The 23,861-nt window shown below is 53.5% G+C and overlaps 1 protein-coding gene across 1 annotated transcript; it reads right to left on the bottom strand.

Moving 5' to 3' along the window:
- Positions 1 to 1,097: 1,097 nt before the first annotated feature.
- BACE1 (beta-secretase 1) lies at positions 1,098 to 23,254 on the bottom strand. Its single transcript, XM_015062409.3, has 9 exons — positions 22,472 to 23,254; positions 9,263 to 9,351; positions 7,541 to 7,757; positions 6,901 to 7,038; positions 6,050 to 6,184; positions 4,980 to 5,081; positions 4,469 to 4,618; positions 4,047 to 4,218; positions 1,098 to 3,378 (listed from the first exon to the last, which is right to left on the bottom strand). Exons 1-9 carry the CDS (start codon positions 22,730 to 22,732, stop codon positions 3,137 to 3,139), a joined length of 1,506 nt encoding a protein of 501 aa, XP_014917895.1. The 5' UTR covers positions 22,733 to 23,254; the 3' UTR covers positions 1,098 to 3,136.
- Between the last annotated feature and the right edge of the window lie 607 nt (positions 23,255 to 23,861).

Here is a 23,861-nt window from a genome sequence, read left to right as displayed (position 1 = left end):
GTGTTAACTAAAAGAAATTAACTGCAGGGGAAGGACATCATTATATTATCAACAGCTAAATTTTTCCCATTTTGGGACCTGGACATGCTTACTGGCACTAGTAACACCATCAAGGTAGCAAAGACTTTTCCTTTCAGCTCCAGTTAAATTCTCTCCCCTCTGTTTTGTTCTTTTCCTTCTTTGTCCTTTGTTCCTGCCTAGCAGTCTCTTGGCCGTAGACCTTCTCTTCTCTTCCCTTACTTGCTCAGGCTTGTTGACTGTCATCATTTTAAGGAGCTGGACTTCCCAGGACCTCCTGGCATCTTGTAGGGTGATTGAAATGGCCCAAGTACTCCCCTCTGTAGAGGTCAGGTGACCCACTTTCTTTGGTTAATGAAATGTTCATGTCTGCAGGTTGGTAGCTTTCACCAACAGAAGTGTGGCAAAATGGAAGACCAGTTCCTTTGTTATTTTCATTTGGGCGATTCATTTTTTTTATCTTGCAATCAAAAATTTTCTCTCTCATCAACGTTGCAGTGCCCTTTAGTCCACCAGCAATATTTTTCAGTATCCCCTAAAAATCTAGAAATTAGAAATGGCTATAAAAGCTATTCTCTTTTCCACAAATCTTTGAAGCCAAAGGAATATAGCGAGAAGAAAGGAGGAAGTGGTGGGGGCAGGGGTGGGGGCTTACCTGCTTCCTAGTAAAAGCCCCTTGAAAGCCAACTATAGCAGGATGACAAATGTTTTGGGGAGCTGTGTGTGGGAGTTGGGGCCTCATTGTTGCTCTTTTCTCTGTCTTGTTCAGAATCAATCAGAAAGCAACATTTAAGTTTTGGTCATCCTCGTTCTCCCTTTTCCCTCTGCCCACTGGCCTGCAGGGATAGAGGCCATGCAGACCAACGGGAAAGGCCTCGAATACAGTGAGTAGAGATGGGACAGTCGCTTTTCAGGAGTTGACTTTAAAAATAGAGCTATATAATACATATTTTTTACAAGCAAGAAGCTGTTGTCAAGATTTTTTTTTTCCCACATTTAGAGTTAATAGTTTCAGGGTAGAAAGGAAGTAGCTATAAAAAGAAAAGTAAGTACAAGTTAAAAAAAATAGGACATTGGGACCTCGTAATGGAGGGGTTGAGTTTTATGCCCTGGAAAGAGCTGGGAAAAGGCCAGTTTTCCCCAACATGGGAAGAAATTACAAAACAGAATGTGGCATTTTCATTACACGGTAGCAGTTCTGGAAGTTTATTTACACAGTAAGTTCTGAGCTGGAAACGGACAGTCTCCAGTCTTCCTGACCGTCTTTGTGGTGAGGGGGTGTTCCCAGTCAGCCAAAGCAGCACCAAGTGCAAGGGGAATGAAGAGAACCCAGATAAAGAACTGTGATTCAGTATTCTTGTTTTATTGGTTTATGGCTTGTGGGCAGCTGGCGGAGGCCAGGATCTCCAGAGGCCCTCCTTGTGTTTCCCTTTCCCTCATCAGGTAATTCCACACTCGGCGGGTCCCACACCTGGAAGCAGTGTGTCGACAAGACAGCAATAGGACCCAGTGGGTGAACCAGGGGAATTCAGGTCTTCCCATTAACACTGGTATCATAGTCGACTGTGTTAGAACTGATAGGAAATGAACTCGGTCCCCACTACCTAGCCCAAGAACCAGCCTGGGTCCCCAAGTACTATTATTAGGAGTGGGGGCGTAGAGAGGAGGATAGGGGCGGAGGATGGCCTCCGGGAGCGGCTCGGGGGGTGAAGGAAGTGAGGAAGCCTGGAGGCTGCCAGCCTTTTCCCAGCAGCCTTGTTACTGAAGGCAGTAATGCTAGAGCCAGACAGCCCTGTGTTTGTGACACCAGGTATATAATGCTAGTGCCACTGTCGGCCGCCTCAGCCAGGTTCACGGAGGGGACACCAGAGAGGGAGACAAGGCAACGAAACTGCTCTGTATCACGTGGAGCTCTTACTACTACTTTACAGCTGAACGGAAGAAGTCCAGGCAGAGGCATAGGGCGTCCACCCTGTACCTGTTGAATGAATCTCGAGGGTTCTGCTTTCAAGGGTGAAGAGAGGTCTCCTGCCCATCCCTCTCGGCACCTCAGTTGCAGAGCTCCAGAGGGGTAGGGGTCTGGGGAGGGAGCGAACGTGGAGGGGGAAGACGAAGCCCGGCCCTGCTATGTTTGCTGTGTTCCAATTGCTGTCTTGTAGGGCACCTGGGGCTGAGGGGGGCTGGGAAAGGTAGTGGTACCCGTCGCATGTGGAGTAGAGGGTTCAGGTAGAGACGAGTGGAATGAATAAGGTAGAAATTCATTTGTTAGATGGGACTTCTTAGTGGGCACTTTTCATTTCAGAGCATTAAAAAGAGCTTTTCGGCTAGGTGAGCCCTTCTTCCCAACTCGCTTCTGGTCAGGCTACAACCACAGAAAGGAAAACGTTGGGTAGCAACACCCATCTTGCAAGATGGCCTTCTGTCTTGGAGATGCAGTCTGAAGCTGGGACTGGCGAGCGGCCGTGGTTCTGCCTTTTCTAGCTCTGATCCCAGCTGTTCCCTGTCTTTTGCGCTCCCCTCGTCTCCTCTTCCACCCGCCCCCGTTTGTACAAATACTCAGTCTAATTACATTTTTGTTTAATTCAAGAGGCAATCTTTGTACCAATGTGAGGCTCCTTTATACAGTCCCTATCACTAAAGCAAATAGCAGACTGTGCATCCATTCCTACTGACTTTGGCCAGCAGGGAAGCAAGAGTGGCCCTTTCTCTGCCAGGACACCGCAGACAGACACACACTGGGGCGACTCGGCTGTGATGCCACTACTTCTGGAACTAAGAAAAGAAGAATACTTTGGGTTGGAGAATCCAGAGGAATGGTGGGCAGAGGTTCAAGGCTGAAGTGTCAAGCAGCAGAATTTCCCAACTCGGGCTCGAGGTGACCGAGAATAATCCCGCCACCAGAGTACTGCATTCTTCCCTCTCCTGTTTCCTGCAGGTGCAATCCCTGTAACCCACCTTGCCAGCTTTCCCTCCTCTGTCAAGGCAGAGGCATTTGGTGGGCAGGGGAGGGTCTTGAGGTGTTCTGGCCACCGGTGCCATCTGCGTCTCCTGCTTGTGACCAAAGTGAACCACCAGATGTGGTCCAGGGGAATCTCTTGTCTTCCGCCCGTGGGCCTCCTCACTTCAACAGGGAGATGTCGTCCGCAAAGTCATCATGTTGATGGCGCAGGCAGCGGAGGCAGCGCCACTGGCACACCATGAGGCACAGTGGCAGCATGAAGAGGGCGCAGATGGCAGCCATGACGTAGGCTATGGTCATGAGGGTTGATTCATCTGTCTGTGGGATGTTGTAGCCACAGTCTTCCATGTCTGGGGTGACGAAAGGGCCTTCCACTGCTGCTGTCCTGAACTCATCATGCACTGGAGAAAGGGCACACGTCAGTGGGCGGCTCTCGTCCTCACAGAGCAGTTGAGCTTATACAACAAAAAGAACTTCCCGACAGGCCTTGAAATTAGCCCCTGAGAAGGCGCTAGCATCTCCTTGCCTGGAGGTATTTAGGGGCAAGACCGAAAGCCCTTGCTAGGGAGAGGCACGCCTCTCCTCCCCCCGGGCCAGTGGGAGCAACAGCCCTTTCCTGTATAAGCATGCGGTAGGAATGGCACCTAAAAGTCAGTCTTGTGAGTCGACCAAAAGGCCAGCCCCACGTATACCTGGTAGACTCACCTCTTCGGCCAATACCCACTTGAAAGACCTGGCCACCGATCCTCAAGTAGCCGGCATTCAAGCTCATCATGTAGCAGCTGACCAGGTCACTGTAGGCTCAGCCTGCTGCCCTTGGAGCGAGAGCTTCCCAAGGGCCCGAGGCAGCCCTTGCTGTTGCGGTCTGCAGCAGAGGTCACCGACCCATGCAGGGCTCACCGTGCCGGGCAGCACAGAAAAAGCACAAGCACGCTAGCTTTTGCCCAACGTGTTGGCTCTGCCTTGAGGCAACTGTTACTACCTCCCAGGCTGACAGGGGCCCAGGTATCCTAACTGCTGGACAGCGAGAACACGGATAGACTGACCCACCCTCCTGCCTGGCTCTTACCGTGACAAGCACTGACAGCAAAGCCAATTCGTTTCCGGGCCCGATCAAAGACCACGTAGAAGCCCTCCATGATCACAGCTCCCATAACCGTGCCCGTGGAGGACTGTGAGATGGCGAACTTGTAGCAGTCATCTTGGGACGTGGCCACGTCTTCCACTGGCCGCAGGTATTGCTGGGGACAAGCAAGCAAAGAGGGAGAGGCTGTCTTCCTCACTCCAGCCCTCTCCCAGCCTCTGCCTTCCAGGTATCTGTGCCCTCAGGCTGCTCCTCCCTCTGCCATCCCTGAGCTCTGCGTGCTCCGTTTCTGCAAGAGCCCTCTTCCATGGGACGCTCCTCTACTTGTTCTTCCACTTGCGAGAGGCCATGCCTGGTCCCTATCTCCCCGGCTGTACCGTGACCACTTCCTGGGCTGGGGGACATACCTGTGGAAGGATGGTGATGCGGAAGGACTGATTGGTGACCTCACCCATTAGGTAGAGGGAGATGACTGGGAAAATGTTCCAAGGGGTGGTGCCTGCTTGCCAGCACACCAGCTGTTCCCCCAGCCAAAACCCGTCCGGAAACTTCTCCGTCTACGTGGGCGAGAAAGGGATAGTGATGGGGAAACTGCCTTCTTCCAGCACCTCGCTTCTCCTGCTTTCACGTGACACTTCCCGGGCCCTAGATTTGCTTTTCTGTGGAATACCCGAGCTGGGGGAAGGCACGCTGAAACCCAAGAATCAGGGGAAGACGGAGGGAGGGCGAAGCCAACGCTTTGCACCAGGGGGACCGTGTGATGAGCCAACCGAGACCCGGGAAAGAGACTCGCTTTGAAGGCATTTAAGTACAAGGATCTAAAGGTAGACGACTTGGCTCTTGTTGAGACCTGTGACCTCCACGGACTTCCTCTGACACCACGTCATCTCTCGTACCCCTGCCCTTAGTCCCACTGACCGAGGAGGCTGCCTTGATGGATTTAACGGCGGCTTCAAACACCTTCTTGGGCAAACGAAGGTTGGTGGTGCCACTGTCCACGATGCTCTTGTCGTAGTTGTACTAGGACGGGGAGAGAGGGTTGGAAGAGTCAAAAGCCTTTCTTGATGCCAGGCCCTGGACAGAATCGGAAGGGTGAATCTGACTGCTGGGGGGACAGCCTGGCTTCGTACTTCTTAGGAGTAGATCCGTAGGCGAGTTGTTTAGCCTCTGTGCCTCAGTTTCCTCATCTTTAAAATGAGGATAATAATAGTACCTACCTCAAAGAGTTATTTTAAGGATTAAATTAATACATTTGAAGCGCTTAGAATTGTGCCCGGCACATAGGAAGTATCCAGTAAATACTAACTCTTGTTATCTTGGGTGGGGCAGACGTTCTCTAGATGTTGAAAATAAAAATACCTTGTATAGTGCTTTTAACTTTTCGTAGTACTTTTATAGCTGTTCTAATTTAACATCATTAAGGATCTAGATAAGGAAGGCCCAAATGGTTTAGCTGCTATTTACTGAGTACTGCTATGTGCCGGGCCCTGGGAGAAACAATTTATCCATTTTTCTCTGTCTTCACCAGTCTTTGCAAAGCTGTTTTTCCCTCTGTTTTGCAGATGAGGGGACTGAAACGCAAAATAGTAACTTGCCTGAGGGCACATGGCTCGTAAAAGGCAAAGCTAGAAACCCAGGTTTTTCTAACTCCAAAGCTGGACTCTTCCACTTACATCATATGAAGCTGCCTCACCTACAACTTGCCCAAGGCCATCAAGCAAGGCGGTGACTAGAGTCCAGACATGCTCTTTCCCTTCTTAGACCATAATCCACATGGTCCCTGTGAAAGTGCCCTGCCAGTCCCTAGCCCCCAACTTCAGGTCCTGTCGTGTTACCGTTAAGCTCGCGACGGTTGTAGGCTCGGCCCCCAGCCCTTTCTGCAGGTCCCCTGTACCCCTGCTCCGTCCTCCCAACCTCCTAACTCAGGGTCTGACCTCATGCTATGTTGCCTCCCCCTTACCTCTCCCTGGTCCCCCTGGTGTCGTTACCTCCTTGCAGTCCATCTTCAGATCCTGCCCGTTGATCTCCACCCGCACAATGATCACCTCGTAGTACCACTCCCGCCGGATGGGTGTGTACCAGAGGCTGCCCGTGTACAGTGAGTGGTCGATGCCCCCAATGATCTAGGGAGACAAGGAGGCAGGTACTCGTGTCCCGGCACAGAGGGACAGGGAGTTACCCAGAGACAAAGCAACAGGAGCAGAGATTCCCTGGGGGGGGGGGGGGGGGGGGGGGGCAAGGCCCTTTACAGGCCACCTTTGTCACCTTCCTGCTTCTCATCAATTCATGTCCCAAAGTGATTTGTAGTTTCTTAAATGTGTTAAGAATGTGTCAGGGGAAGATGTTATAGGACTTTAAATTATTTGTTTCAGAATCTCGCAGCCCTCAATATAAAGTTATTTAAACCTAAACTGGCACAATAAATGTTAAATGAATGATTATTTGCTTCTCTTACAAGTTTTATTTTCTCTGCTTGTTGGAGATGGAGAACCATTCACCAGTTGTCCTAATTAATAGACTTTTAGACTCCTCACATCTCTGCCTTCTGATCATCAGACTAAATAAACTTAATTTGAGAGGTCTCATTTCCATTTCCTTTCAAGTTCCCTAACCATCTCATCCTTTCCAAGTTTACCATAGGCACCTGGAATCATTTCTGGACTAACGCAAGGAAGAAAAGGATGGAAAAAGAAAAACGGAGGTGGGGAGTACAAAGAGGCTTCTCTTGGTTCTGAGTAGTGGAGCCCAAGAGTGTGGTGGAGCCTTAGAGGGAGGGGAGGCAGGCAGTGCCCACCCCTCTGCCCAGTGCCAGACTGCCCCTCTCCGAGGATCTCCTCACCATGCTCCCTCCAACTGAGGCCAGCACTTCTGACTGGTTGAGGGGAAAGCCGGCACCGCAGAGCTGCAGGGAGAAGAGGTTGGGAACGTGGGTCTGCTTTACCAGGGAGTCAAAGAACGGCTCCAGGGAGTCATCGGGCTGTGGAGACAAGGAGTGAATCCTCACACAGAGGCCCTAATGGAAAGAGGCCAGCTTCCTAAACTGGAAGGCCAAAGCAAAAACTTGGGGGATGTTCCTTGGGAAAGACTGTCTTGAAGTACTGAGATTTGGCAGAGAGAGGGTTAGCAAGAGACACTGGCAGTACAAACAGGAAAGAGCTACAGAAGCTTTGATCCCCACATGCTTAACCCGTTTCAGATTTATGGGGCGGGCGAGGGGGGGGCTGTCTTATTCCTAAGATCTTGGGAGTCGGTAGAAACCAGAGCCTACTCTTGGACCTGTCACGGTATCCCTCGCTATAGTTCTGCCCTCTACAGGGACAAGATTCAGATGGCCACCCCATCCCTGTGTTAACTAATCCTTCCAGCTGATTTGTTTCCCTCCTTCCGTCCTTTCCTCTTCTCTCCAAACCCGTCCCTCTGTGGCATGCAGGGAGTGACACACAGACACAGTGCCCAGGGGTAGGCTTTGTTCCTCTCACCCTGGCAATTTCAGCATAGGCCAGCCCCAGGATGCCTTCCCAGTTGGAGCCATTGATGAAGAACTTGTCTGATTCAGTGATGGCAGCGATGTTGGCACGCACAGTGACGTTGGGGCCGTGGGGGATGCTCACCAGGTCGGTGCCCAGCTCTCCCTCCCACTTGCCCTGGGTGTAGGGCACATACACACCCTTCCGGAGGTCCCGGTACGTGCTGGACCTGTGGAAAGGAGGCAGAGATCTGTGGAGGCATGACCACAACACGTGGCATAGGGATCCAGCATCTCCCCTACTCCCAGATGCCTCCCCTTACGTCCAAGGCATCGTACATAAGGTACTTTCAGACTGCTCAGCAGACCATCCCAGATCAATCACCCAGATCAGAATGGAAAGTAACCTTGCAAACAGATGACGAGAGCTATGACTGGGGCTCACTCTCCTGTCTCCATAGCTCATACCCCTAGATCTTGAGCTCAGGCCCTGTGAGGAACAAGCCTAGGCTTTGTGCATTGTGCCCGGTGCTGCTGAGGGACAGCTAGTGGGCATCTCTTCCCCCAGCCCCCAGCTCCATCAAGCTCCCAGAGAAAAGGAGCCTTTGACTCTTGCGGCCTTGGGACCCGGTGGTACCATCTGAGTGGTAGAGAACGTGCCAGGCGGGGTGAATGTGGAACCTCTCCGGCAAGTTCTTCCAAAGAAAGAATCGGCACAGCCCTCAGCAGAGCAGGTAAGTGAGTATTGCACACCACTTGTGTGGAACGTGTTCATGAGCACGTGACACCTCCCCCTGTGTTTCATCACGCCACTACCCCAGCCTTGTGTACGTGCTGGAGGGCAGTGATGGGACTGGGACAAGGAGCGGGAATGAATTCCCTTTTGTGGATCCTGACCCCGTCACTGACTGCTGTCTTCAGACAGGGAGGTTAAAGGTGAAGGAGCCTAAGAAGGCAGAAGATGCCGAAGGTGGCTTTGGCATCTGCCTAGAAGTCCGAGAATAGGATTAAAGGTTCTGCTTACAGATTTACACACACAGAGATGCCTCAGACATTAGACGGCCTCTCGCCGCTTCTTGCTTTTGTGCTAAGGAGGCTCCCACATCATCCTTCTCTGCTTCTCACCTTAAAAACCCACATCGACCCTCCCTGCCACCAGCTAGCTACGTCCAGCCGCTGGAACTCTGGACGGTGCAGGGAGACATTATTATGGCTTTCAGTCCCTGATACGGGTCTGGGCAGTGGAGCTTATGGAAGGTTCTTCCTTCCCTCCCTTGAACCGTGCAGTACCACCAGGAGTAGCCCCCTGGGGGGGGGGGGCGGGGAGCACAGTGAAGGGAGCCGTCACTGCAGCCTGCTCAGCCTGGACTGAGTGAGTCGGTGTTGCCAGAAACCTGAGAGCCACTGAAGGGACCGGGGTTGGGCAGGCTGGGATGACGTCTCCACGTCTCCCAATTCAGGCAGAGAGAAGAAGACTCTTGGGCTGGGAACTGGGGGGCTCCTCTGCTTCCTGCTTCCCTCCCCAAGGAGGCTGCCTTTGTCTCTGTACTGAAGCACTTCTTGGTGGTCCCTCGACCTCCCTTTTCCCAGAGTAAACCCCCTCACATCCCCCCTCTCCACTCCTCTCTCTTGGAAAGGTTCCGAGGAGCTCATCTTTCTCCCCAAAGCCCTCCCCTGACCCTTCTGGGCCCTGGATCATTGGGAAGGGTTCTCTCTAGCTCTCCCCAGGACTCACAGCTGCCTCTGGTAGTAGCGGTGCAGGAAAGGGTGGGGGGAAGCCCCCACTGCAAAGTTACTGCTGCCCGTGTCCACCAGGATGTTGAGCTGTCAGAGAAAGGGGAGAGAAAGATGTCATCCACACGAGGCTCTGGGCTCGCCACCTCCTTTGTCACCGGCAATAGACTCTCCCTTTGGCAGGTCCCGGTGAAACTTCTACCATGGGGGACAGAACAGCCTGGCCCCTGCTACCACCATGACCACAGACGGAATATGGCCTCCTGTGCCATTCTCGGCATGGCCTCGTGTCTGCTCCTGCCTCCTCCGCGGCATCCTAACATTTTCTGTGTTGCCAGAGCCACGTTATCTCTGTGGTTTTCATTCCTCTTGGTCTCTACTGTCAGACTGCCCTTACCCACTTCGTGTTCCTATCTGGTCGTGTCTGCAGAACTTGCCCCTTCCCTCCTTTTCCAGTCCTCCTAGGGAGCAGATCACCCAGCAGGCCGGCTGGGCTCACATCCCCGTGCAGCCCAGAAATGCTATTCTAGGAGCTGGCACGGGCGAGGGAAGCTGCGGGGACCAGGACGGCGTGTTGGTGCCCACATGTTTCTGACCCTGCCTGCCAGAATGTGGCTCCCCAAGAAGGGCTCCCCTCCTGTCTCCGAGGTGACACAGGCCTAGGAGTCCTGCTATCAGAAATAGTAGGGAGCCAGGAGCCCACGCCGACGTCCCGGTAAAAACCCATCTTGTCAGGGCCCTGGGTTTTGGCTAAATGAATACAGACAGGTGTCTTCTTGGTGTGCAGCTCCTTCTAGTGTTTCTACTTTTCTCAACCCTCCTTTCTCCTTTGGCGGCCTGATCTGTCCCTCAGTCAGTCCAGAGCCACATCTTGAATATCTTAACTGTATCCTCACAGGCAAAGAGAGGCCACGCCTCTGTCCTCAGAAGCACGGTTCCCCAAGAACTGACCCTCTTTTGCTGACTTTTCATGCCCATCTCCTCTTCTCCCCTGACCTCAGGGCTCTGTCATTCCCGTGTCCTCTCTCCTCAGTGCGGTGAAGTCAGCTGACCTCAGTTGTGGTGCAGGCTCTGACCTTGTCACCTTGGGCAAGTCCCCGTGCTCCTCTAGGCTTCAGAGTCCTCCTCTGCCAGATCCTCTGGCTCCTTCCGGCTCTCAGTGGTCCTTGTGGCTCCGCTGACTGCACCTCCCCAGCACCTGCTTAGGCCTCCTGGCCTCCCCGTGTCCCCAAAGACCCTTCTCTAGGGCTGTCTGTCCCCCCCCACCCCCCAACGCCCTCTGACCCTGCCTCCGCCCTCCTTCCCAGCCCCTTCTCCCCCCTGGTTCCCATTTCCCACCCCTGCCCTTCCTCCCCCACCTCTCCCCCGGCCCTCTCCAGGGTCTCTGGGCAGCCGCCGCGGCCTCCAGATGCTGTGCTTTCAGAATCAATAGAGCTGGAGGCACAGCAGTTCCGATTTCAGTCAACCAGGTTAATGATTAAAAAGGCTGCTCCCACCTACTCCCTGGAGCCCCTCCCCCACCCGCCAGGACTCTGCTCCCAGGCACTAGGGTTGGCCTCATTCTTGGGGATCCCTATTATCACTGGGCCCCAAAGAAGGGTCCCCATAGCTGTGCAAGACAGGGCTCCCTGGAATGTGTGCCTGGCTGGCTCTAGGAAAACGGCCACCTGGGCTTTTCTTCCTGAGGTCCCAGCTGGTCCAGGCCTCCCCCTCTACTCTCCCCTCCTGAGAACCTCTCCCTCCCTAACCAGGAGGCCCAGTCACTCTTGTCCTTCTGGGCCCAGCCTTATCTCCCCATCTGAGGAAGGCCCCTCCCTTCCACCTCAAAGGGGGTCAAGCCCAGAGCCCGATGACCCCCACCCACTCCCACACTAGGAATTCGGGCCACCACAGCCCCGTCCGCCACCTGCTCTCCATCCGCCACAAAAAATGGGAAACCAGCATAAATGGCCGAGATTCCCTCCTGAGCAAACGTCCAACTGTCTGCTCTTTGCCAAGTGCTCCTGGCTTCTGAGAGAAGCGGTTCTTGGTCCTGCCCTCCCAACATTTCTCACTCGAGCCCCAGAGCAGGCTCTCTCTCTTTCCTGCTCCCTGTGGAGGGCTCTCATGGGGCAGGCGCTTCAGGCAGCAAAGCCACCACCCGGGATGCAACAGGGCAGGTAAGGGCAGCCTGGAAGAGGCGGGTTGGAGCGAAGGGGTTTCCAGCGGTCACACCTCCAGAGAGAGGCCTCGCCTCTTACTGCCCCGGAACAGAGGCCGAGGCCGGCCGATGAGACCTCCCTGGCCCCCACAGTCAGCCACCGCCACCTGCCCGCCGCTGCGCCCACCTGTCCTTCCCCTCGGCTGCCCCTGCCCGGCTCCCTGCCTCTCCCTCAGGTACGTTCGCCCTCGTACAACCACCCCAACCCCAGTCTGAGTTCTTCCCATTGGCATTTACAACTGCTGGAGTCTCTCCATTAAAAAAAAAAAACCTTCCTCAATCTCACATCCACCTCCAGCCACCATCCCCTCCCTCACAACCCAAGTTTGCAGCCAAGCTGTCTTCTTTCTTCACCTCCCACTCGTTCCTCAACCCATCCTAAAACAGGTCCTCCTCTGCCCCTCCCTCCACTACAGAACAGCCCTTACTACAGCCGGCAAAGGTTTCAAATACAAAAGACGTGTTTCACATCCGTTCCCATCTGACTGTGAGGACTTGCTTCTTCCTCCTAGACACACTCTTCCCTGCCACCCCGTCCCGTGACTGTCCTCCCCATCTCTGACCAGATCTCCTCTGGTCCGCTCGGCAGGCTCACTTCTCAAGGCTCGGGCTCCGGCCCTCTTCCTCTCAGGCCCTACCTTCCCTCTGCCATCTCCCCTGTGGCCACAGCTCCAAGTATCACCTCTGCCCCCGAGCTGATAGCCCGAAGCCCTTTCCTCCCCTTTGAGCTCCAGAAGCACATAAGCAACGTCCTCAAAGTCACCTCAAGTTCAGGATGTCTAAAACTGACCTTCCACGGTCCCACCCGTTTGTCTCTCCTCAGCCTTCCCCGTGTCAGTGGATGGCGTCACCATCCATCTGTTCTCTCTCTAAGTCAGCAACTGGGGGGGGGGGGGGGGACATCCTAACACCTTCCTCTTCTTCACATCTCCATCCGATGCATCGAGTCCTGTCCAATTAACCTTCTCAAAAGTCTCTGGAATTCACTCATTTCTCGCCACCTCCCTTGCCACCCTTGGGCCAAGCTTTCATCACCTCATTCTGGAATATCACAATAGCTTCTCAACTGGTTTTGGCACATTCGCCCTGGACCTCTCCAACCTGTCTCTGCACTATGGCTAGGGTGGTCTTTTCCAAGTGCAGATTTGACTATGTTGCCCTCCCATGTCAATCGATTCCCTCTGCTATGAAAATTAAAAATGTAAGCTTTCACATTTCCTGCAGGGCCCTTCCTTGTCCGGCCCTGCCTGCACAGCCAGCCTCGTTTGTCCTGTACTTCCCAGCCCCTGGCCCCCTAGCTCATTGGAGGTCCTCAAACCAGCCATGGTCCTCCCCTCGAAGACAGACGCGAAGGCCCTTCACTGTGCCCAGACATCTTCCTTCTTGCTGGCAAGTCTGTCTAGTCATCTGTCATCCCGCAGTCCGAGCTCAAAGGGACTACCTCCTCGTGGGGAAAGACCAGGTCATTGTCTCTTATTAAAATGCCTCCCTAGAACGTGTCACTCTGTCACGTCACATTGAATCTCACCTCCCTTGTATCAAATTTTTCAAAAAATCCCCATCGTGTCCCTAATGGGTATCACGGTACCTGGCAATAAGTAGTTCTTGAATTAACGTTAAAGGAAAGAAAAGGGGAAAGAGCTACTCTATCCTGTTTTTTGGATGAAGGAGAGAGCCCTCAGTGGCTCCCCAGCTGTGGGTGTTTGTAGGTGTAGCTTGAGCTCAGACCCGTCTTCCTCTCACTGGCCCCCAGGTTTGACTTGGGACGCAAGTGGTAGTAGCCTGGGGTCCTGGAGCCATCTTCTTCCCCAACCCTTGGGACAGGCTGACCCAGGAGTCTCTGTAGCTATTATGTTTTAGATTCCCAGGAGATCACAGCCTGGGGTCAGGGCTAGGTCACTGCCAATCACTTAACAAACAAATGCTCCCCCACCCCATCACCGGGGCCTCTGAGGGAAGGCAGCTTCAAGGAAGTGCTAACAAGCCCCACAGGGAGAGGCACACCTGCCCATTTCACTCTGCAGGCCCGGCTCCCCAAGAGGAGTTTTCAGCAAAAGATCTTGGGTGATGAGATAGATACGGAGCCGGTGGGTTGGTGAGTTCTGGGTAAAGCCGGTGAGTTCTTTGTTCTCCAAATCTCACCTGTCTCGGCCCCAGCCCTCAGCAGACAGGGATAGCTTAGATTCTTCTGGATGAAAAGAGCCTTCGGAGGTCATCTGTCCATCAGCCTAGAGAGATTCTGAAAGGCCAACTCTGAAAGGTCTCTGGTTACTAAGATCTACAACCTGGTCTGGTAGTCTATCCCGGGGCCCTAGGAGGGGGCTTTAACTCGAATTCCTCCTATCAAAGAGGAAGTCTCTTTCCCTGTGTGTGGGCCTCTACTCTTGTCTAATAAGCCTTTTAGCAAAAGCTGGGATTGGAAGGCTTTCTCCCATTTTACAGAGAAGGAAACGGGCACCTGGAGTGAGTGGGCAATTTGACCCATCTAACACAATAAGCCACAAAGCTAGACAAGAACCCGTTGGTTCTGACCAACTCCACGTCTGGTGTTTCATTTCTTGACCTTCCCGTCTTTCATTTGGAGAGGAAGTAGATGGTACATTGCTACACTGATCAATCACGCTTTCCTGTACCCATGTCTTTGTGTGATCCCCTCCGACATCGACTCGAGGCTTGGCCATGGGATTGCTGTAACCAGTGGAGCGTCAGTAAGGGGGGAAAGCAGAGGCTCGATAAGGGCCTGTGCACTGGGGAATGTGCACCGGCCTCTTGGAATGCCTCCCTGATATTGTATGTGGAGAAGCTCCGTCTTGTCTCCTTGAAGATGAAAGACTTCATGGAGAGGGGGGTCCAGCAGGCCCAGCTTTGTCCGGCCCCCCGCTGACCCACCTGCTGAACGCAGCCACGTGAGTCCAGGTAAAACCTAGAGAAGAGCCACTAGCGAACCCATGGAATCCTGAAAAACAAAATGGCTCTTGTTTTCAGCCACCATGTTTTGGAGTAGTTTGTTACACCGCATCAGATAACAGATCCACTATCTGAATTAAATCCCGAAAACCCCGTCCTCGGGGGCATCTCACCAACCATAGGTCAACCCCGATGAACATTTCTTGTCACCTGTCCCCCCCCCCCCCCGCCACCATGCTTCTCAAACGCATCATGATCTCAGATGCATGATGACCTCTGCACTTTCGCATATCCTGTTTCCTAGGCCTAGAACATTCTCTCCATGTTTTGTCTAACTTCTGTCTGTCTTTCAAGGCACAGTGTAAATATCCTTTCTCCCAAAGGTCTTGCCGTGATGCCCTCAGCCAAGGTAAGGCTCCTTCTCTTGCAGGTCCTCAGTAACACCGGTGCTTACTTGTATATCACTCATCTTATCTCCTGTCTGCCTCCCACACTATGAGCTCTGCACAAGGGTGGGGACCACTTCTGTATCCTTATTATCATATTCTTCCCTAGCGCTCAGCAGGTGCTCCATAATGACTTTTTTCCACAATGACAGTAATTGCCTCATTTCCTGTAGTTCTCTGTGACCCTATAGACTCTTGCTATTAATTCTCAGCCCCGGGGTCCTTGCAGGGGTGATTTCAGCCTGGTACCATGTATGGTGACAGTGACAGTGGATGCCCACTATATCCATGAAATTGACTAGATTATCTACCCAGGTTCTTAGAGCAATGGTAGTGACTTCAGGACTCGGTCCTAGACCTTTGAGTCAGCTTCATCTGCTTTCCTGAGGGGACATTCCCAGACCCGAGCTTGCCCAAGGCTGAGAAAAGGGGGCAAGGAAGGACAAGAGGAGCCTAACGTCAGCAGCTGGCAGTGGCCGAGGGCCAACAGAGCGCACAGTTCCTGCCCCCAACCGAGTCCAGCGATTGGATCCTGTCCAGGTTCCCTCCGCCTTGACCAAATCAGCTGATCCACTGGAAATTCTTTCCCTAGACATACCCTTGCTTTCCATTTCTCTCTCCAGGCTAAAGCTGATAATCGATACCTGGGAGCAAGCAGCCTGCCTGGTACCACTTACCCTACCTTGGGCTGTTTTTTTGTTTTTTGTTTTTTGTTTTAAAGGAATCCAAAGGTGGCTGGGTCACCCCAAACCTTATCTAGTGCACCTTTCTCCCTTTAGACAGGATGTTCCATTTCCCCCAGGGTCAAACCCAACTCAACTAATATTTATCAAGGCTTCCTATTCAGCGAGATGATGGATGTGAACGGTCAAAAAATGTACATGTCTGTTCTTAAAGAACAGATCTAAGACAATGGTTTTTCAAACTTTTTTTTTTTTTTTTAAGCAGCAGAACTCTTTTCCAACTTTATGCAGGATCTCAATATGCCAAATAGAAAAAAATAAGAATTGTTCTTTGGGAGGGAGAGGTTTACTTCCTTTGTCCCTCTCACCTCCTGTGGTGGCTCTTGAGGCAGCTCTTGAACACCTCCAGCATCCACAGAACCCACCTGGAAACCCACTGGTCTGGGAGGGATCATAGCAGCTATTGGCTACCTGCTTTTCATTGGCAGACAGTAAGTCCTTCCTACCGTCTAATCATGTCCTGCCCACAGGTGACAGTTGCTTTCATCTTCTCTTGGTCTGTCCTCAGTTGAAAATACAGCTGATCTCTGGCATAAGCCCACTTTGCTCCAGGGCACCTGGGTCATGCTCAGTACAGGCTTGTTTGTTTGAGCCATTGGGAGATGCTGTGGTTCACGCCTTGAGCTATTTGGCAAGAGCTCCACAGGCACTGGGAAAGAATTGGTGGGGTTCACCAGCCCCGAGAGGCCAATGAGGTCTGGACACGGGGGTTACAGCGGGCAGTAGAGAGAGTAGCCACAGGTTGGTACAGTCCAGGAGACCTGGTGAAAGAGGACAGGCTGGGGTGGCAGGGGCAGGGAGCTCCGTGGCTTTGTAGAGTCTGTGGGGGAAAAGACCAAGGAGTCCTAGCTCCCCCATGTCAGCCCTTAAGACTACTGATTCACCATTCCCCTAGAGGGAGCACCTCCGCCCTCTCAGGAACCGCTGGCTGCAGCACCTGAGGATGTGGCAGAAGGGCATCAGTGAATGTTTCCCAGCCCTCTGGGCCCATCCTGCCAGAGGCGGCTCAGGGCAGTTCTAGGACCAGGAAAATGGTCTGGCTCCCGCCTAGAATTCTCCACTGCCCAGGCCCCCAAGAGACATGTTCCCAGCAGAGAAGATAGTTGTCTGGTAGGGGAGCTTCCCTGAGACATGTTTCTCTTCCTGGATTTGCAACCAGAATTTTCTGCTTAGATCTTTTTTGGAGGCACCCAAGAAGGGTTCCTGACAGTCTTTCCCCTACCCCCCACCTGCAGCTAAACTCTTTCTTTCCTGACCTGGGGAGGCAGAGGAGGAGAAGTGTGTGAAATGAGTGTGAGGGTCCTAGCAAAGCCCTCTTATGCAACCTGAAGCCAGTTGTGGTCTCAGGGACTGGGTGGAAACTTAGAAGTAGGATCTTGTCTAATCTTGCCTTGTCTAATTTGGATGGTGGTTCTTTGAGACCAATGTTTTTCAACCTTTTTAGTACTGGAAGGAAGGAAGGAAGGAAGGAAGGAAGGAAGGAAGGAAGGAAGATGGAGGAAGGAGGAAGGGAAGGATTGTTCTGGAATTCCACTGTATAAAACCAAGAAAAGCTCATTTAGGAGCAGGGAGAAGGGGGGAGGGTTTGGTGATGGGAGGGGTGAAAGGTCCAAAGTCTTTACCTCTTACCTTTCTCCTAACCTTCTCCTTCATCCTTGAGTCCCTTTATAGAATCTCACAAATCACAGTTTGAAAACCATTTTAGGGAGGGGAGGTGGAAAACCATTTGACCCTTCTTGGTTTCTGAGACCCTGAACCCTCATAGTTTTCTACTTCTCTGATCTCTATTTCTATTGCTCCCTTGAGCCCCAGTCTACGTTCAATATTCTTGTCCTAGTCGTTTCCCTCCCCCCTTTTCCCTTCGTTGTCTCAAAGAACAAGTTTGCTAACTTGGCTTCCAGACCACCTCTCTGCAGGTGACTCCTGAGTCTACCCGTCCGGTCATAACCCCTCACCCAGTTTCCAGATCCCCATGCTCAGCTGGTTACTAGATTCATCAATAAGAATGGTCTACCGGCATCTCGGAGGCAACCACACGTCTTAGACTGGAGAACACTGGAAAGAACCCAGGATTTGGACTTGGAGTCCAAAGACCTGGATTTGAAACTTGGCTCTGTTTTCCTTAGCGGAGTCTCTTTGGACAAACCACTTAGTCTGTCTGAGCCTTAGTTTCCTCACCCCCCAAATGGACATGCTAGTACTTCTCCCTTGCAATTAAAGCAGGATCATAAACGTGGAATTTTGATGAACTATATTGTGCTTTAAAGTGTGCTCCTTTTGCTGTGTTCCCTGATGCCACAGAGAGGTCACAGGGAAGGGAATCTCGTCTCTTCCCTCTCCCTCCCCAGGAGCAGAGAACACCTGCTTGAACTGACACGTGAATGCTGGATCTCTCAGGACTTCTTTCTATCCTTGCTGCCACTGGCGTCTTTCAGGCCCTCGTGTCTGACTGAGGGCCTTGCCTCAGGCTCTAGACTATCCCGCTATGCTCCACACTGGAGCTGTTTTCCTAGAACCCACACCACACTGGACCACTCCCCTTCTCATATACTCAGAAGGACTCCCGACTGCCTGCAAAGCACAACCCAACCTCCACTCAGCCTCACAGCACCCCTGCCATACAACTTTCAGCTTCTCAGCCCAGCTCATCGCCTCTCTCCATGAAGCGTCCCCCCACCCACCCCTTGCCACCCCATCTCCAAATAGCAAAGCTTTCTCATCTTTCTAGGCCATACTCAAATGCTCCCTTTTCCAGCAAGCCTTTCCCAACACCCTGTCAGTAGTAGCCGCTTCTTCCTTTGCACCTTCTATGCCTCCCTGTTCTTCTCTTTGTACCAAATGCGTTCAGTCTCGTATGCTGTTTAGCTGTTTATATGTCTGTGTCTCACACTGGATTGCAAGTTCTCCAAGGGCTAAGACCATGACATTATTTTTCTCTTCTGCTCACAGTAGGTGCTCAAGAAACATTTGTTAAACTGCACTGACTACCACCAGATCTCAATCCTCACAAGTATTATCCTGGGCTTGGACACTGATGCTCATCCCATTGTAATGAGATGATATCCTTTCACTTAAGCGGAAAGGATGAATGGGCTTCTTTCTCCACAGGCTCCTGTTCTGCACTTATAAGCACCCATCGAGAGTTCTATTAGTCTGTCCTACACTTTATTCACTCACTCAATGTTTTTTAGGTGCGTGTTCTGAATCTGGCACTATCATAGATATTAGATAAGAGAAATAAGACATTGCAAAAAAAAATTTTTTTTTCCAGAAGACCTTGTCCTCAAGAGCTTGATGTTCTGAGAGGGAAACAAACACAAAAACGCCATAATATGTTCTTATAAGTGTAACGAGGGAGACAGGAGAGGGTGTCCCGGCAGAATGAAAAGAAATGGTCGTGCTAAGCCCTCTCTTCTCCCCCAGGATACCCGGCCAGGTGGCATGGCAGAGTAGAAAGATCCAGGTGAGAGAGGGTCTCAGCTTACTGGCCTGTCTTCTGGCCAATTGTTTAAATTTTCAGTCCCCATTTCTTTTGCTGGAACTTGTGAGTGATAGGACCATTTTTATATATTGCCGGAAGGACTGTCAAGAAGAAAATAACCTATACAGAATATATTTGAAAACTTTACATAAACTACAACCATAAAGACAAGTGTACATTTGTCCACCATTACTGAATAAACCAGCCCCTCCTGCCCACCTTCCTGGTCCCTCAAATGGTCTCGTATCCTCCCAGATCAGAATCCCGAAATCACCCCTGATGTCTTCTTCCTCACCCTTCATACCAGTGTCACCAAGTCCTGTCCGGCTGTCCTGGAATGTCCCTGCATCCTGGTCTTCTCTTCCCTTTCCACCTTATCATGGCCACATGCTGCCCTTGCCACAGTGCCTTACACCCAGACTGTTGTGACAGAGCCTCCTGCCCTTGTACCTCTCAGTTCTATTCTTCCTAAAATTCAGATGTCTCTTCCTAAAAGATTGCTTTTTCTATGTCATTCCCCTGTACAAATAAACTCAAGCTTCCCCCTATATCTGCAGACTGAAGTCTGAACCTTATAGCTTCATGTTGAAGGCTTTTGGCAATTCGGCTCTATCCTGTTTACCCAAACCTGTAGCATTAACCAGACTGGCTTTCTCACTGCCTCCTGAACAAACATGCATGAGCCCAGACACACGTCTCATTTTCTCATTCGTTGCGGCTTCTTCTGGTCTCAGGGACCCAGGCTAAGGATGGGAAGAAGTGGACATTCAAGTTAAGTGCAGTTACAGTTGTGTGGGACAGGTACCATTTCCCCACCGGGAACAGCTTCCCCTCTCCTAGCCATCCTTCAAGACCATGCTCACAGCACACCTCCTCCAGGAGGCTTTCCTTGATTTTACCTCCTGAACCCCTAAAGCACTCACTCTTCGAACTGCTGCGGATCAGTGCTTCTCGAGCTTGAGCCAGGGCCCCTGACATTCCAACTCAGTAAGTCTGGGGTGGGACCCGAGAAGTTATGTTTATAATAGGCTCTGGTGGCAAAGGTGTCAGTGCTGCTTTGAATTACCTTGTACTGGCACTTACGCTTTTACGCTCTATACTCCTCGTGGGCAGCAAACCTATCCCCTGTCTCCCTGAGGATCAGCTCTCAAACCCCCACCTAATCACCTGGCATACGGAAAGTGCTCCCCAAGTCCCACTTCTCCTTGTTCAGAGCACCCCGCCAACGACATTCTCATCTGCTCACAACAGCCCCACCAGGCGAGGGGAAAGGGCCCCCTTCTCGAAACTGCCGGGGAGGGAATCAAAGTCACCACAGAGCACAGACCGGCTGGCATTGGCTCGTGTTCACAGCCATAGGGCAACCCAGAGTCTCTCTAACTGTGGGCTCCCCGGCAATGGTTCCTTGGGCCGGTGTTCAACTGTAGGCCCACCTTCCCTTTCTAGGAAGGAGGGGGAAGGAACTGACATTTGTCGGGCAATTACTCTCTGCCAATTTCTGGACTGGGGGATGTACACACTATCTCAGGGGGCCGGGGAAGTACAGTAACTGGTCCCTCAGTCCTATGTGTGTAAAATATGGTGGCCCAGAGCTCCCAAGTTCTTGTGCTTCCTTGCATAGCACAGAAGAGAGAGATGTGGCCAGAGAAGTTAGCAGAAAGTGACTTCTATTTACTGGAGGTCACCTGGGTCTGCGTGCATTGTCCAGGGTGATTTCCCCTACAAGGTCCCATTTAACCCTTGCAAAGGGGTTCTCCTTTCACCCGTTTTGAAGAACAAGGCAATAGCCTCAGAGAGGTTGCTTAATTTGCCCCAGGACACACAGCTGAGAAAAGGAAAGGCTGCAGGCTGTACAGCTGGAATTCCTGGTCTGTCTGGTGGATCCAAAGCCCCCTCCGTCGTGTGTCCTTGCCCCAGGCTGTAACAGGGCTTGCACAGCGTATCAGTAGCAGATCAGGGAGTGGGTTGCAGGTCTCTACACCACCCCCCCCCCCCCCCCCCCCCCCCCCCCCGCTACCTGAGAGTACCTGCCCAGGCTGCTAGGGGCCTATCCTCACACGGATTTGAGACTGTTTCTGGGGAAGTTATCATGCACCGGAAAGAGAAGGGGTCCGTAGGGGAGACCGGAGCCTTGGATGAGCTGGGGAGGTAGGAGGTAGGCCTGGGTGGCAGGGACCTAGGAAGAATTGCTTCCATCAGGTAACTGGGGGGCAGAGGTTTGCGTCTCTCCCAGATCCAGTGTAAGAGCTGTCTGAGAAGTTCAAGAGAAGTGTGGCTGTTCCCTCTAAACACACTCCCACCTTCACGGACCCTCCCAAGGACAGGCCTCCCGGCAACGGATCTCACAGATCCGTGGCTGGGTGGGGGGGGGGGGGTTGCCTCACAGAAATGTGCAGGCTCGGATTCAAGGTGACACACACCAGCACATGCAGAACCATCCCGCCCACCCGTGCCCAGGCCCACCCCCGGAGGAGGCAAATGTGCACAGAGGGCAGCAGCCACGACGCCCCACCCACACAGGCACAGAGGGTGCAACCTCCCCCAGCCACCTTGGAGGTGCTGCGAAGGACTGGAAGGATGGGGAGAGCTGGCAGTGTTTTCTCCACCGCCGCCGGGCTGCCTTCACCCCTCCTCCCGCGCCTATCAGTTTGTGGAAGGAGTGTCATTCTTAGAAGGGGGCTCTGGCTCCAGGGCTGCGGTTTGTCCTTTCCCCTGGCTCGGTTCAGTCCCCTCTGGCCTGTGCTGCGCGCGCGTGGCTTTAGGGGGAGGAGGAGGGACCGGAGCGCAGGAAGCACAGGGGGAAGGGGAGGGAGGGCCCGGGGAAGCCAGAGTCTGTCTGGGGCTTCTGAGCTGGAGTGGCAGTCAGGAGGAGCTGGGAAACCCCGCTTTGCTGTCCCTGTGGCTGCCCAGACTTTGGGAGCAAGGGGTTTATTCAGCTCGTGTCCGGGTTCCTGGGTCCTCAAGGTGCCGGGAATCATGATCAGAACCCCAGGTTCCCAGAACACCAGAGGAGGGGAGAGGGTTGGGTGACCAAGATCCAGAGTGCTGGGGTGGGGAGACTCAGGCTTGGCAGGGCTGACACCTGTTCACAGCGTCCCTATTGCCTGGACCCTTCCCCGGGCCAGCCCCCCCCCTCCCCGCCCCCGAGTCTTTCTCTTGCCCCAAATCCTTACTGAGGGGTGTGCATGTGGGATTGGGGGCGAGGGGAAGACAGTCAGATGAGGGAGCCCGGGGAAGCCTGTGAGGGGAAGGGAGGTGGGAAAGGGGAACTTCGGGGTGACTGCTGCCAATAGGATCCCAGAGGGAATATCTGGGGGGAGGTCCCTCCTGCCCACACCATCCGGCCCATTTTAGCGGGGCCCAGCCTGCTGCACCCCCCTCTCTCCCCTCTGCTCCTGCAGGGAGGAGGGGAGGGCTGGCCTGGAGACCTTACCGTCTGTGGGGGGCTGCCCACGGTCATCTCCACGTAGTAGCCCTGACCGGACTTGCCCCTCAGGTTGTCCACCATCTCCACAAAGCTGCCCCTCCGGCCCGGCTCCTCTTGTTCCTCGTCGGTCTCCCGGGGCAGCCGCAGCCCCAGGGGGGCCCCCCCTAGCCCGCTTCGCAGGGGCAGCCGGATGCCAGGCTGGGTGCAGTGGGCAGGCAGCATTCCCGAGCTCATCCACAGCAGGAGCCAGGGCAGTGTTTGGGCCATGGTGGGCCTGGCCTTTGGGGCCCTCTGGGCTCACCCTGGGACCACGTCCGGCTCTGTTGCCTGCCCCCAACTCTGGGTGCTGGTGGTGGCTGCTCAGGAGAGTGAGCTGCGAGGCATCGGGGCTCCAGAGCCTGCAGGCCCCTCGGCCGGCCCCCCGGTGCCGTGTGTGGGGGGATCGGGCAGGAGAAATCCGCAGACGGAGAGAGGAGGAGACGGATCCGAAGCCGGCTACATCTGGCCAGCGGCGCCCAGCCTCAGCAGAGGTCTGGGAGAGGACGGCTCAGGCTCGGCGGGAGGCGGGGAGGGGCGGGCATGGCAGGTCGGCGGCCGCTGGCTTCTCGGTCCTCCCCCTGGGTGGGTGGCGGGGCAAGGCTCAGGGGGCTCCGGGGGCGCCCGCAGCTGCGTGTGCTGCTCAGGCCACCATAATCCGGCTCTCAGCTCCCAGGCAGCCCGGGGAGGCGGAAAGACTTGTGGCGGCGGCTGTCAAAGCCAAAGGGTTTTCACTCTTCCCTGGGACCGCTGGGAAGTGTAGTCTTCCCATGGCTGGCAGCCCAGCTTCCGGGGTTGGTGAGGGGTCTGGGATGCCCTCTGCCGAGATGGAGTCCACCCTGCAGGACCCTGGCAGGGCGGGCCGGGCCATCTCGAGAGAGCGAGAGCAGCGGCAGACTTCGCAGTCCGTCAGTCCTTCATTCTGCATTTATTGAGCGCCCACTGCATGCCAGACGTTCTTCCAGGCACTGGGGCTACACAGAGAAATAAAATGCACGTGCACCATACAAACTGATGTGGCATTAATGAATAGGGATTTGGGGGGTACCTCTGGGGGATCTGGGTGACTCAGTGGGAGGAGGTGGGGTTTGATTCGCACTGTAAAGAACGGGTGGGATTTCCACAGGCAGATATTGCGGGAGAAAGAGGAAGGGGGGCAGACGGATATTCTAGGCAGCCAGCTGCATAAACAAGGTCCAAAGGGGAAAGCCCAGGGGCACTTTGTCCCCACTGGAGCCTGCAGTCTGTGGTCTTCTCTCACCTGAATCTTGTTGTGCCTTTGATACTCTACCTGTCCTCACCTCCACCCCAGAGGCTGTGAGTCCCCAAGATCCTCCTCATTTCTGTGCTGTCAGTCAGA

The sequence above is a fragment of the Acinonyx jubatus genome, chromosome D1 (genome assembly GCF_027475565.1).
Source record: "Acinonyx jubatus isolate Ajub_Pintada_27869175 chromosome D1, VMU_Ajub_asm_v1.0, whole genome shotgun sequence".
Lineage (NCBI taxonomy): Eukaryota > Metazoa > Chordata > Mammalia > Carnivora > Felidae > Acinonyx > Acinonyx jubatus.
Note: the sequence above shows the minus strand (reverse complement) of the source record. Positions and strands in the feature narration are given on the sequence as shown.

Coding starts and splice junctions, on each gene's coding strand:
- BACE1 (XM_015062409.3), bottom strand. CDS start 22,732: ATGGCCCAAACACTGCCCTGGCTCCTGCTGTGGATGAGCTCGGGAATG. Junction 4,219..4,468: donor GCATCACCATCCTTCCACAG/GTATGTCCCCCA, acceptor GCTTGTCCCCAG/CAATACCTGCGGCCAGTGGA. Junction 3,379..4,046: donor TGCTGTCAGTGCTTGTCACG/GTAAGAGCCAGG, acceptor CCCTTTCTCCAG/TGCATGATGAGTTCAGGACA.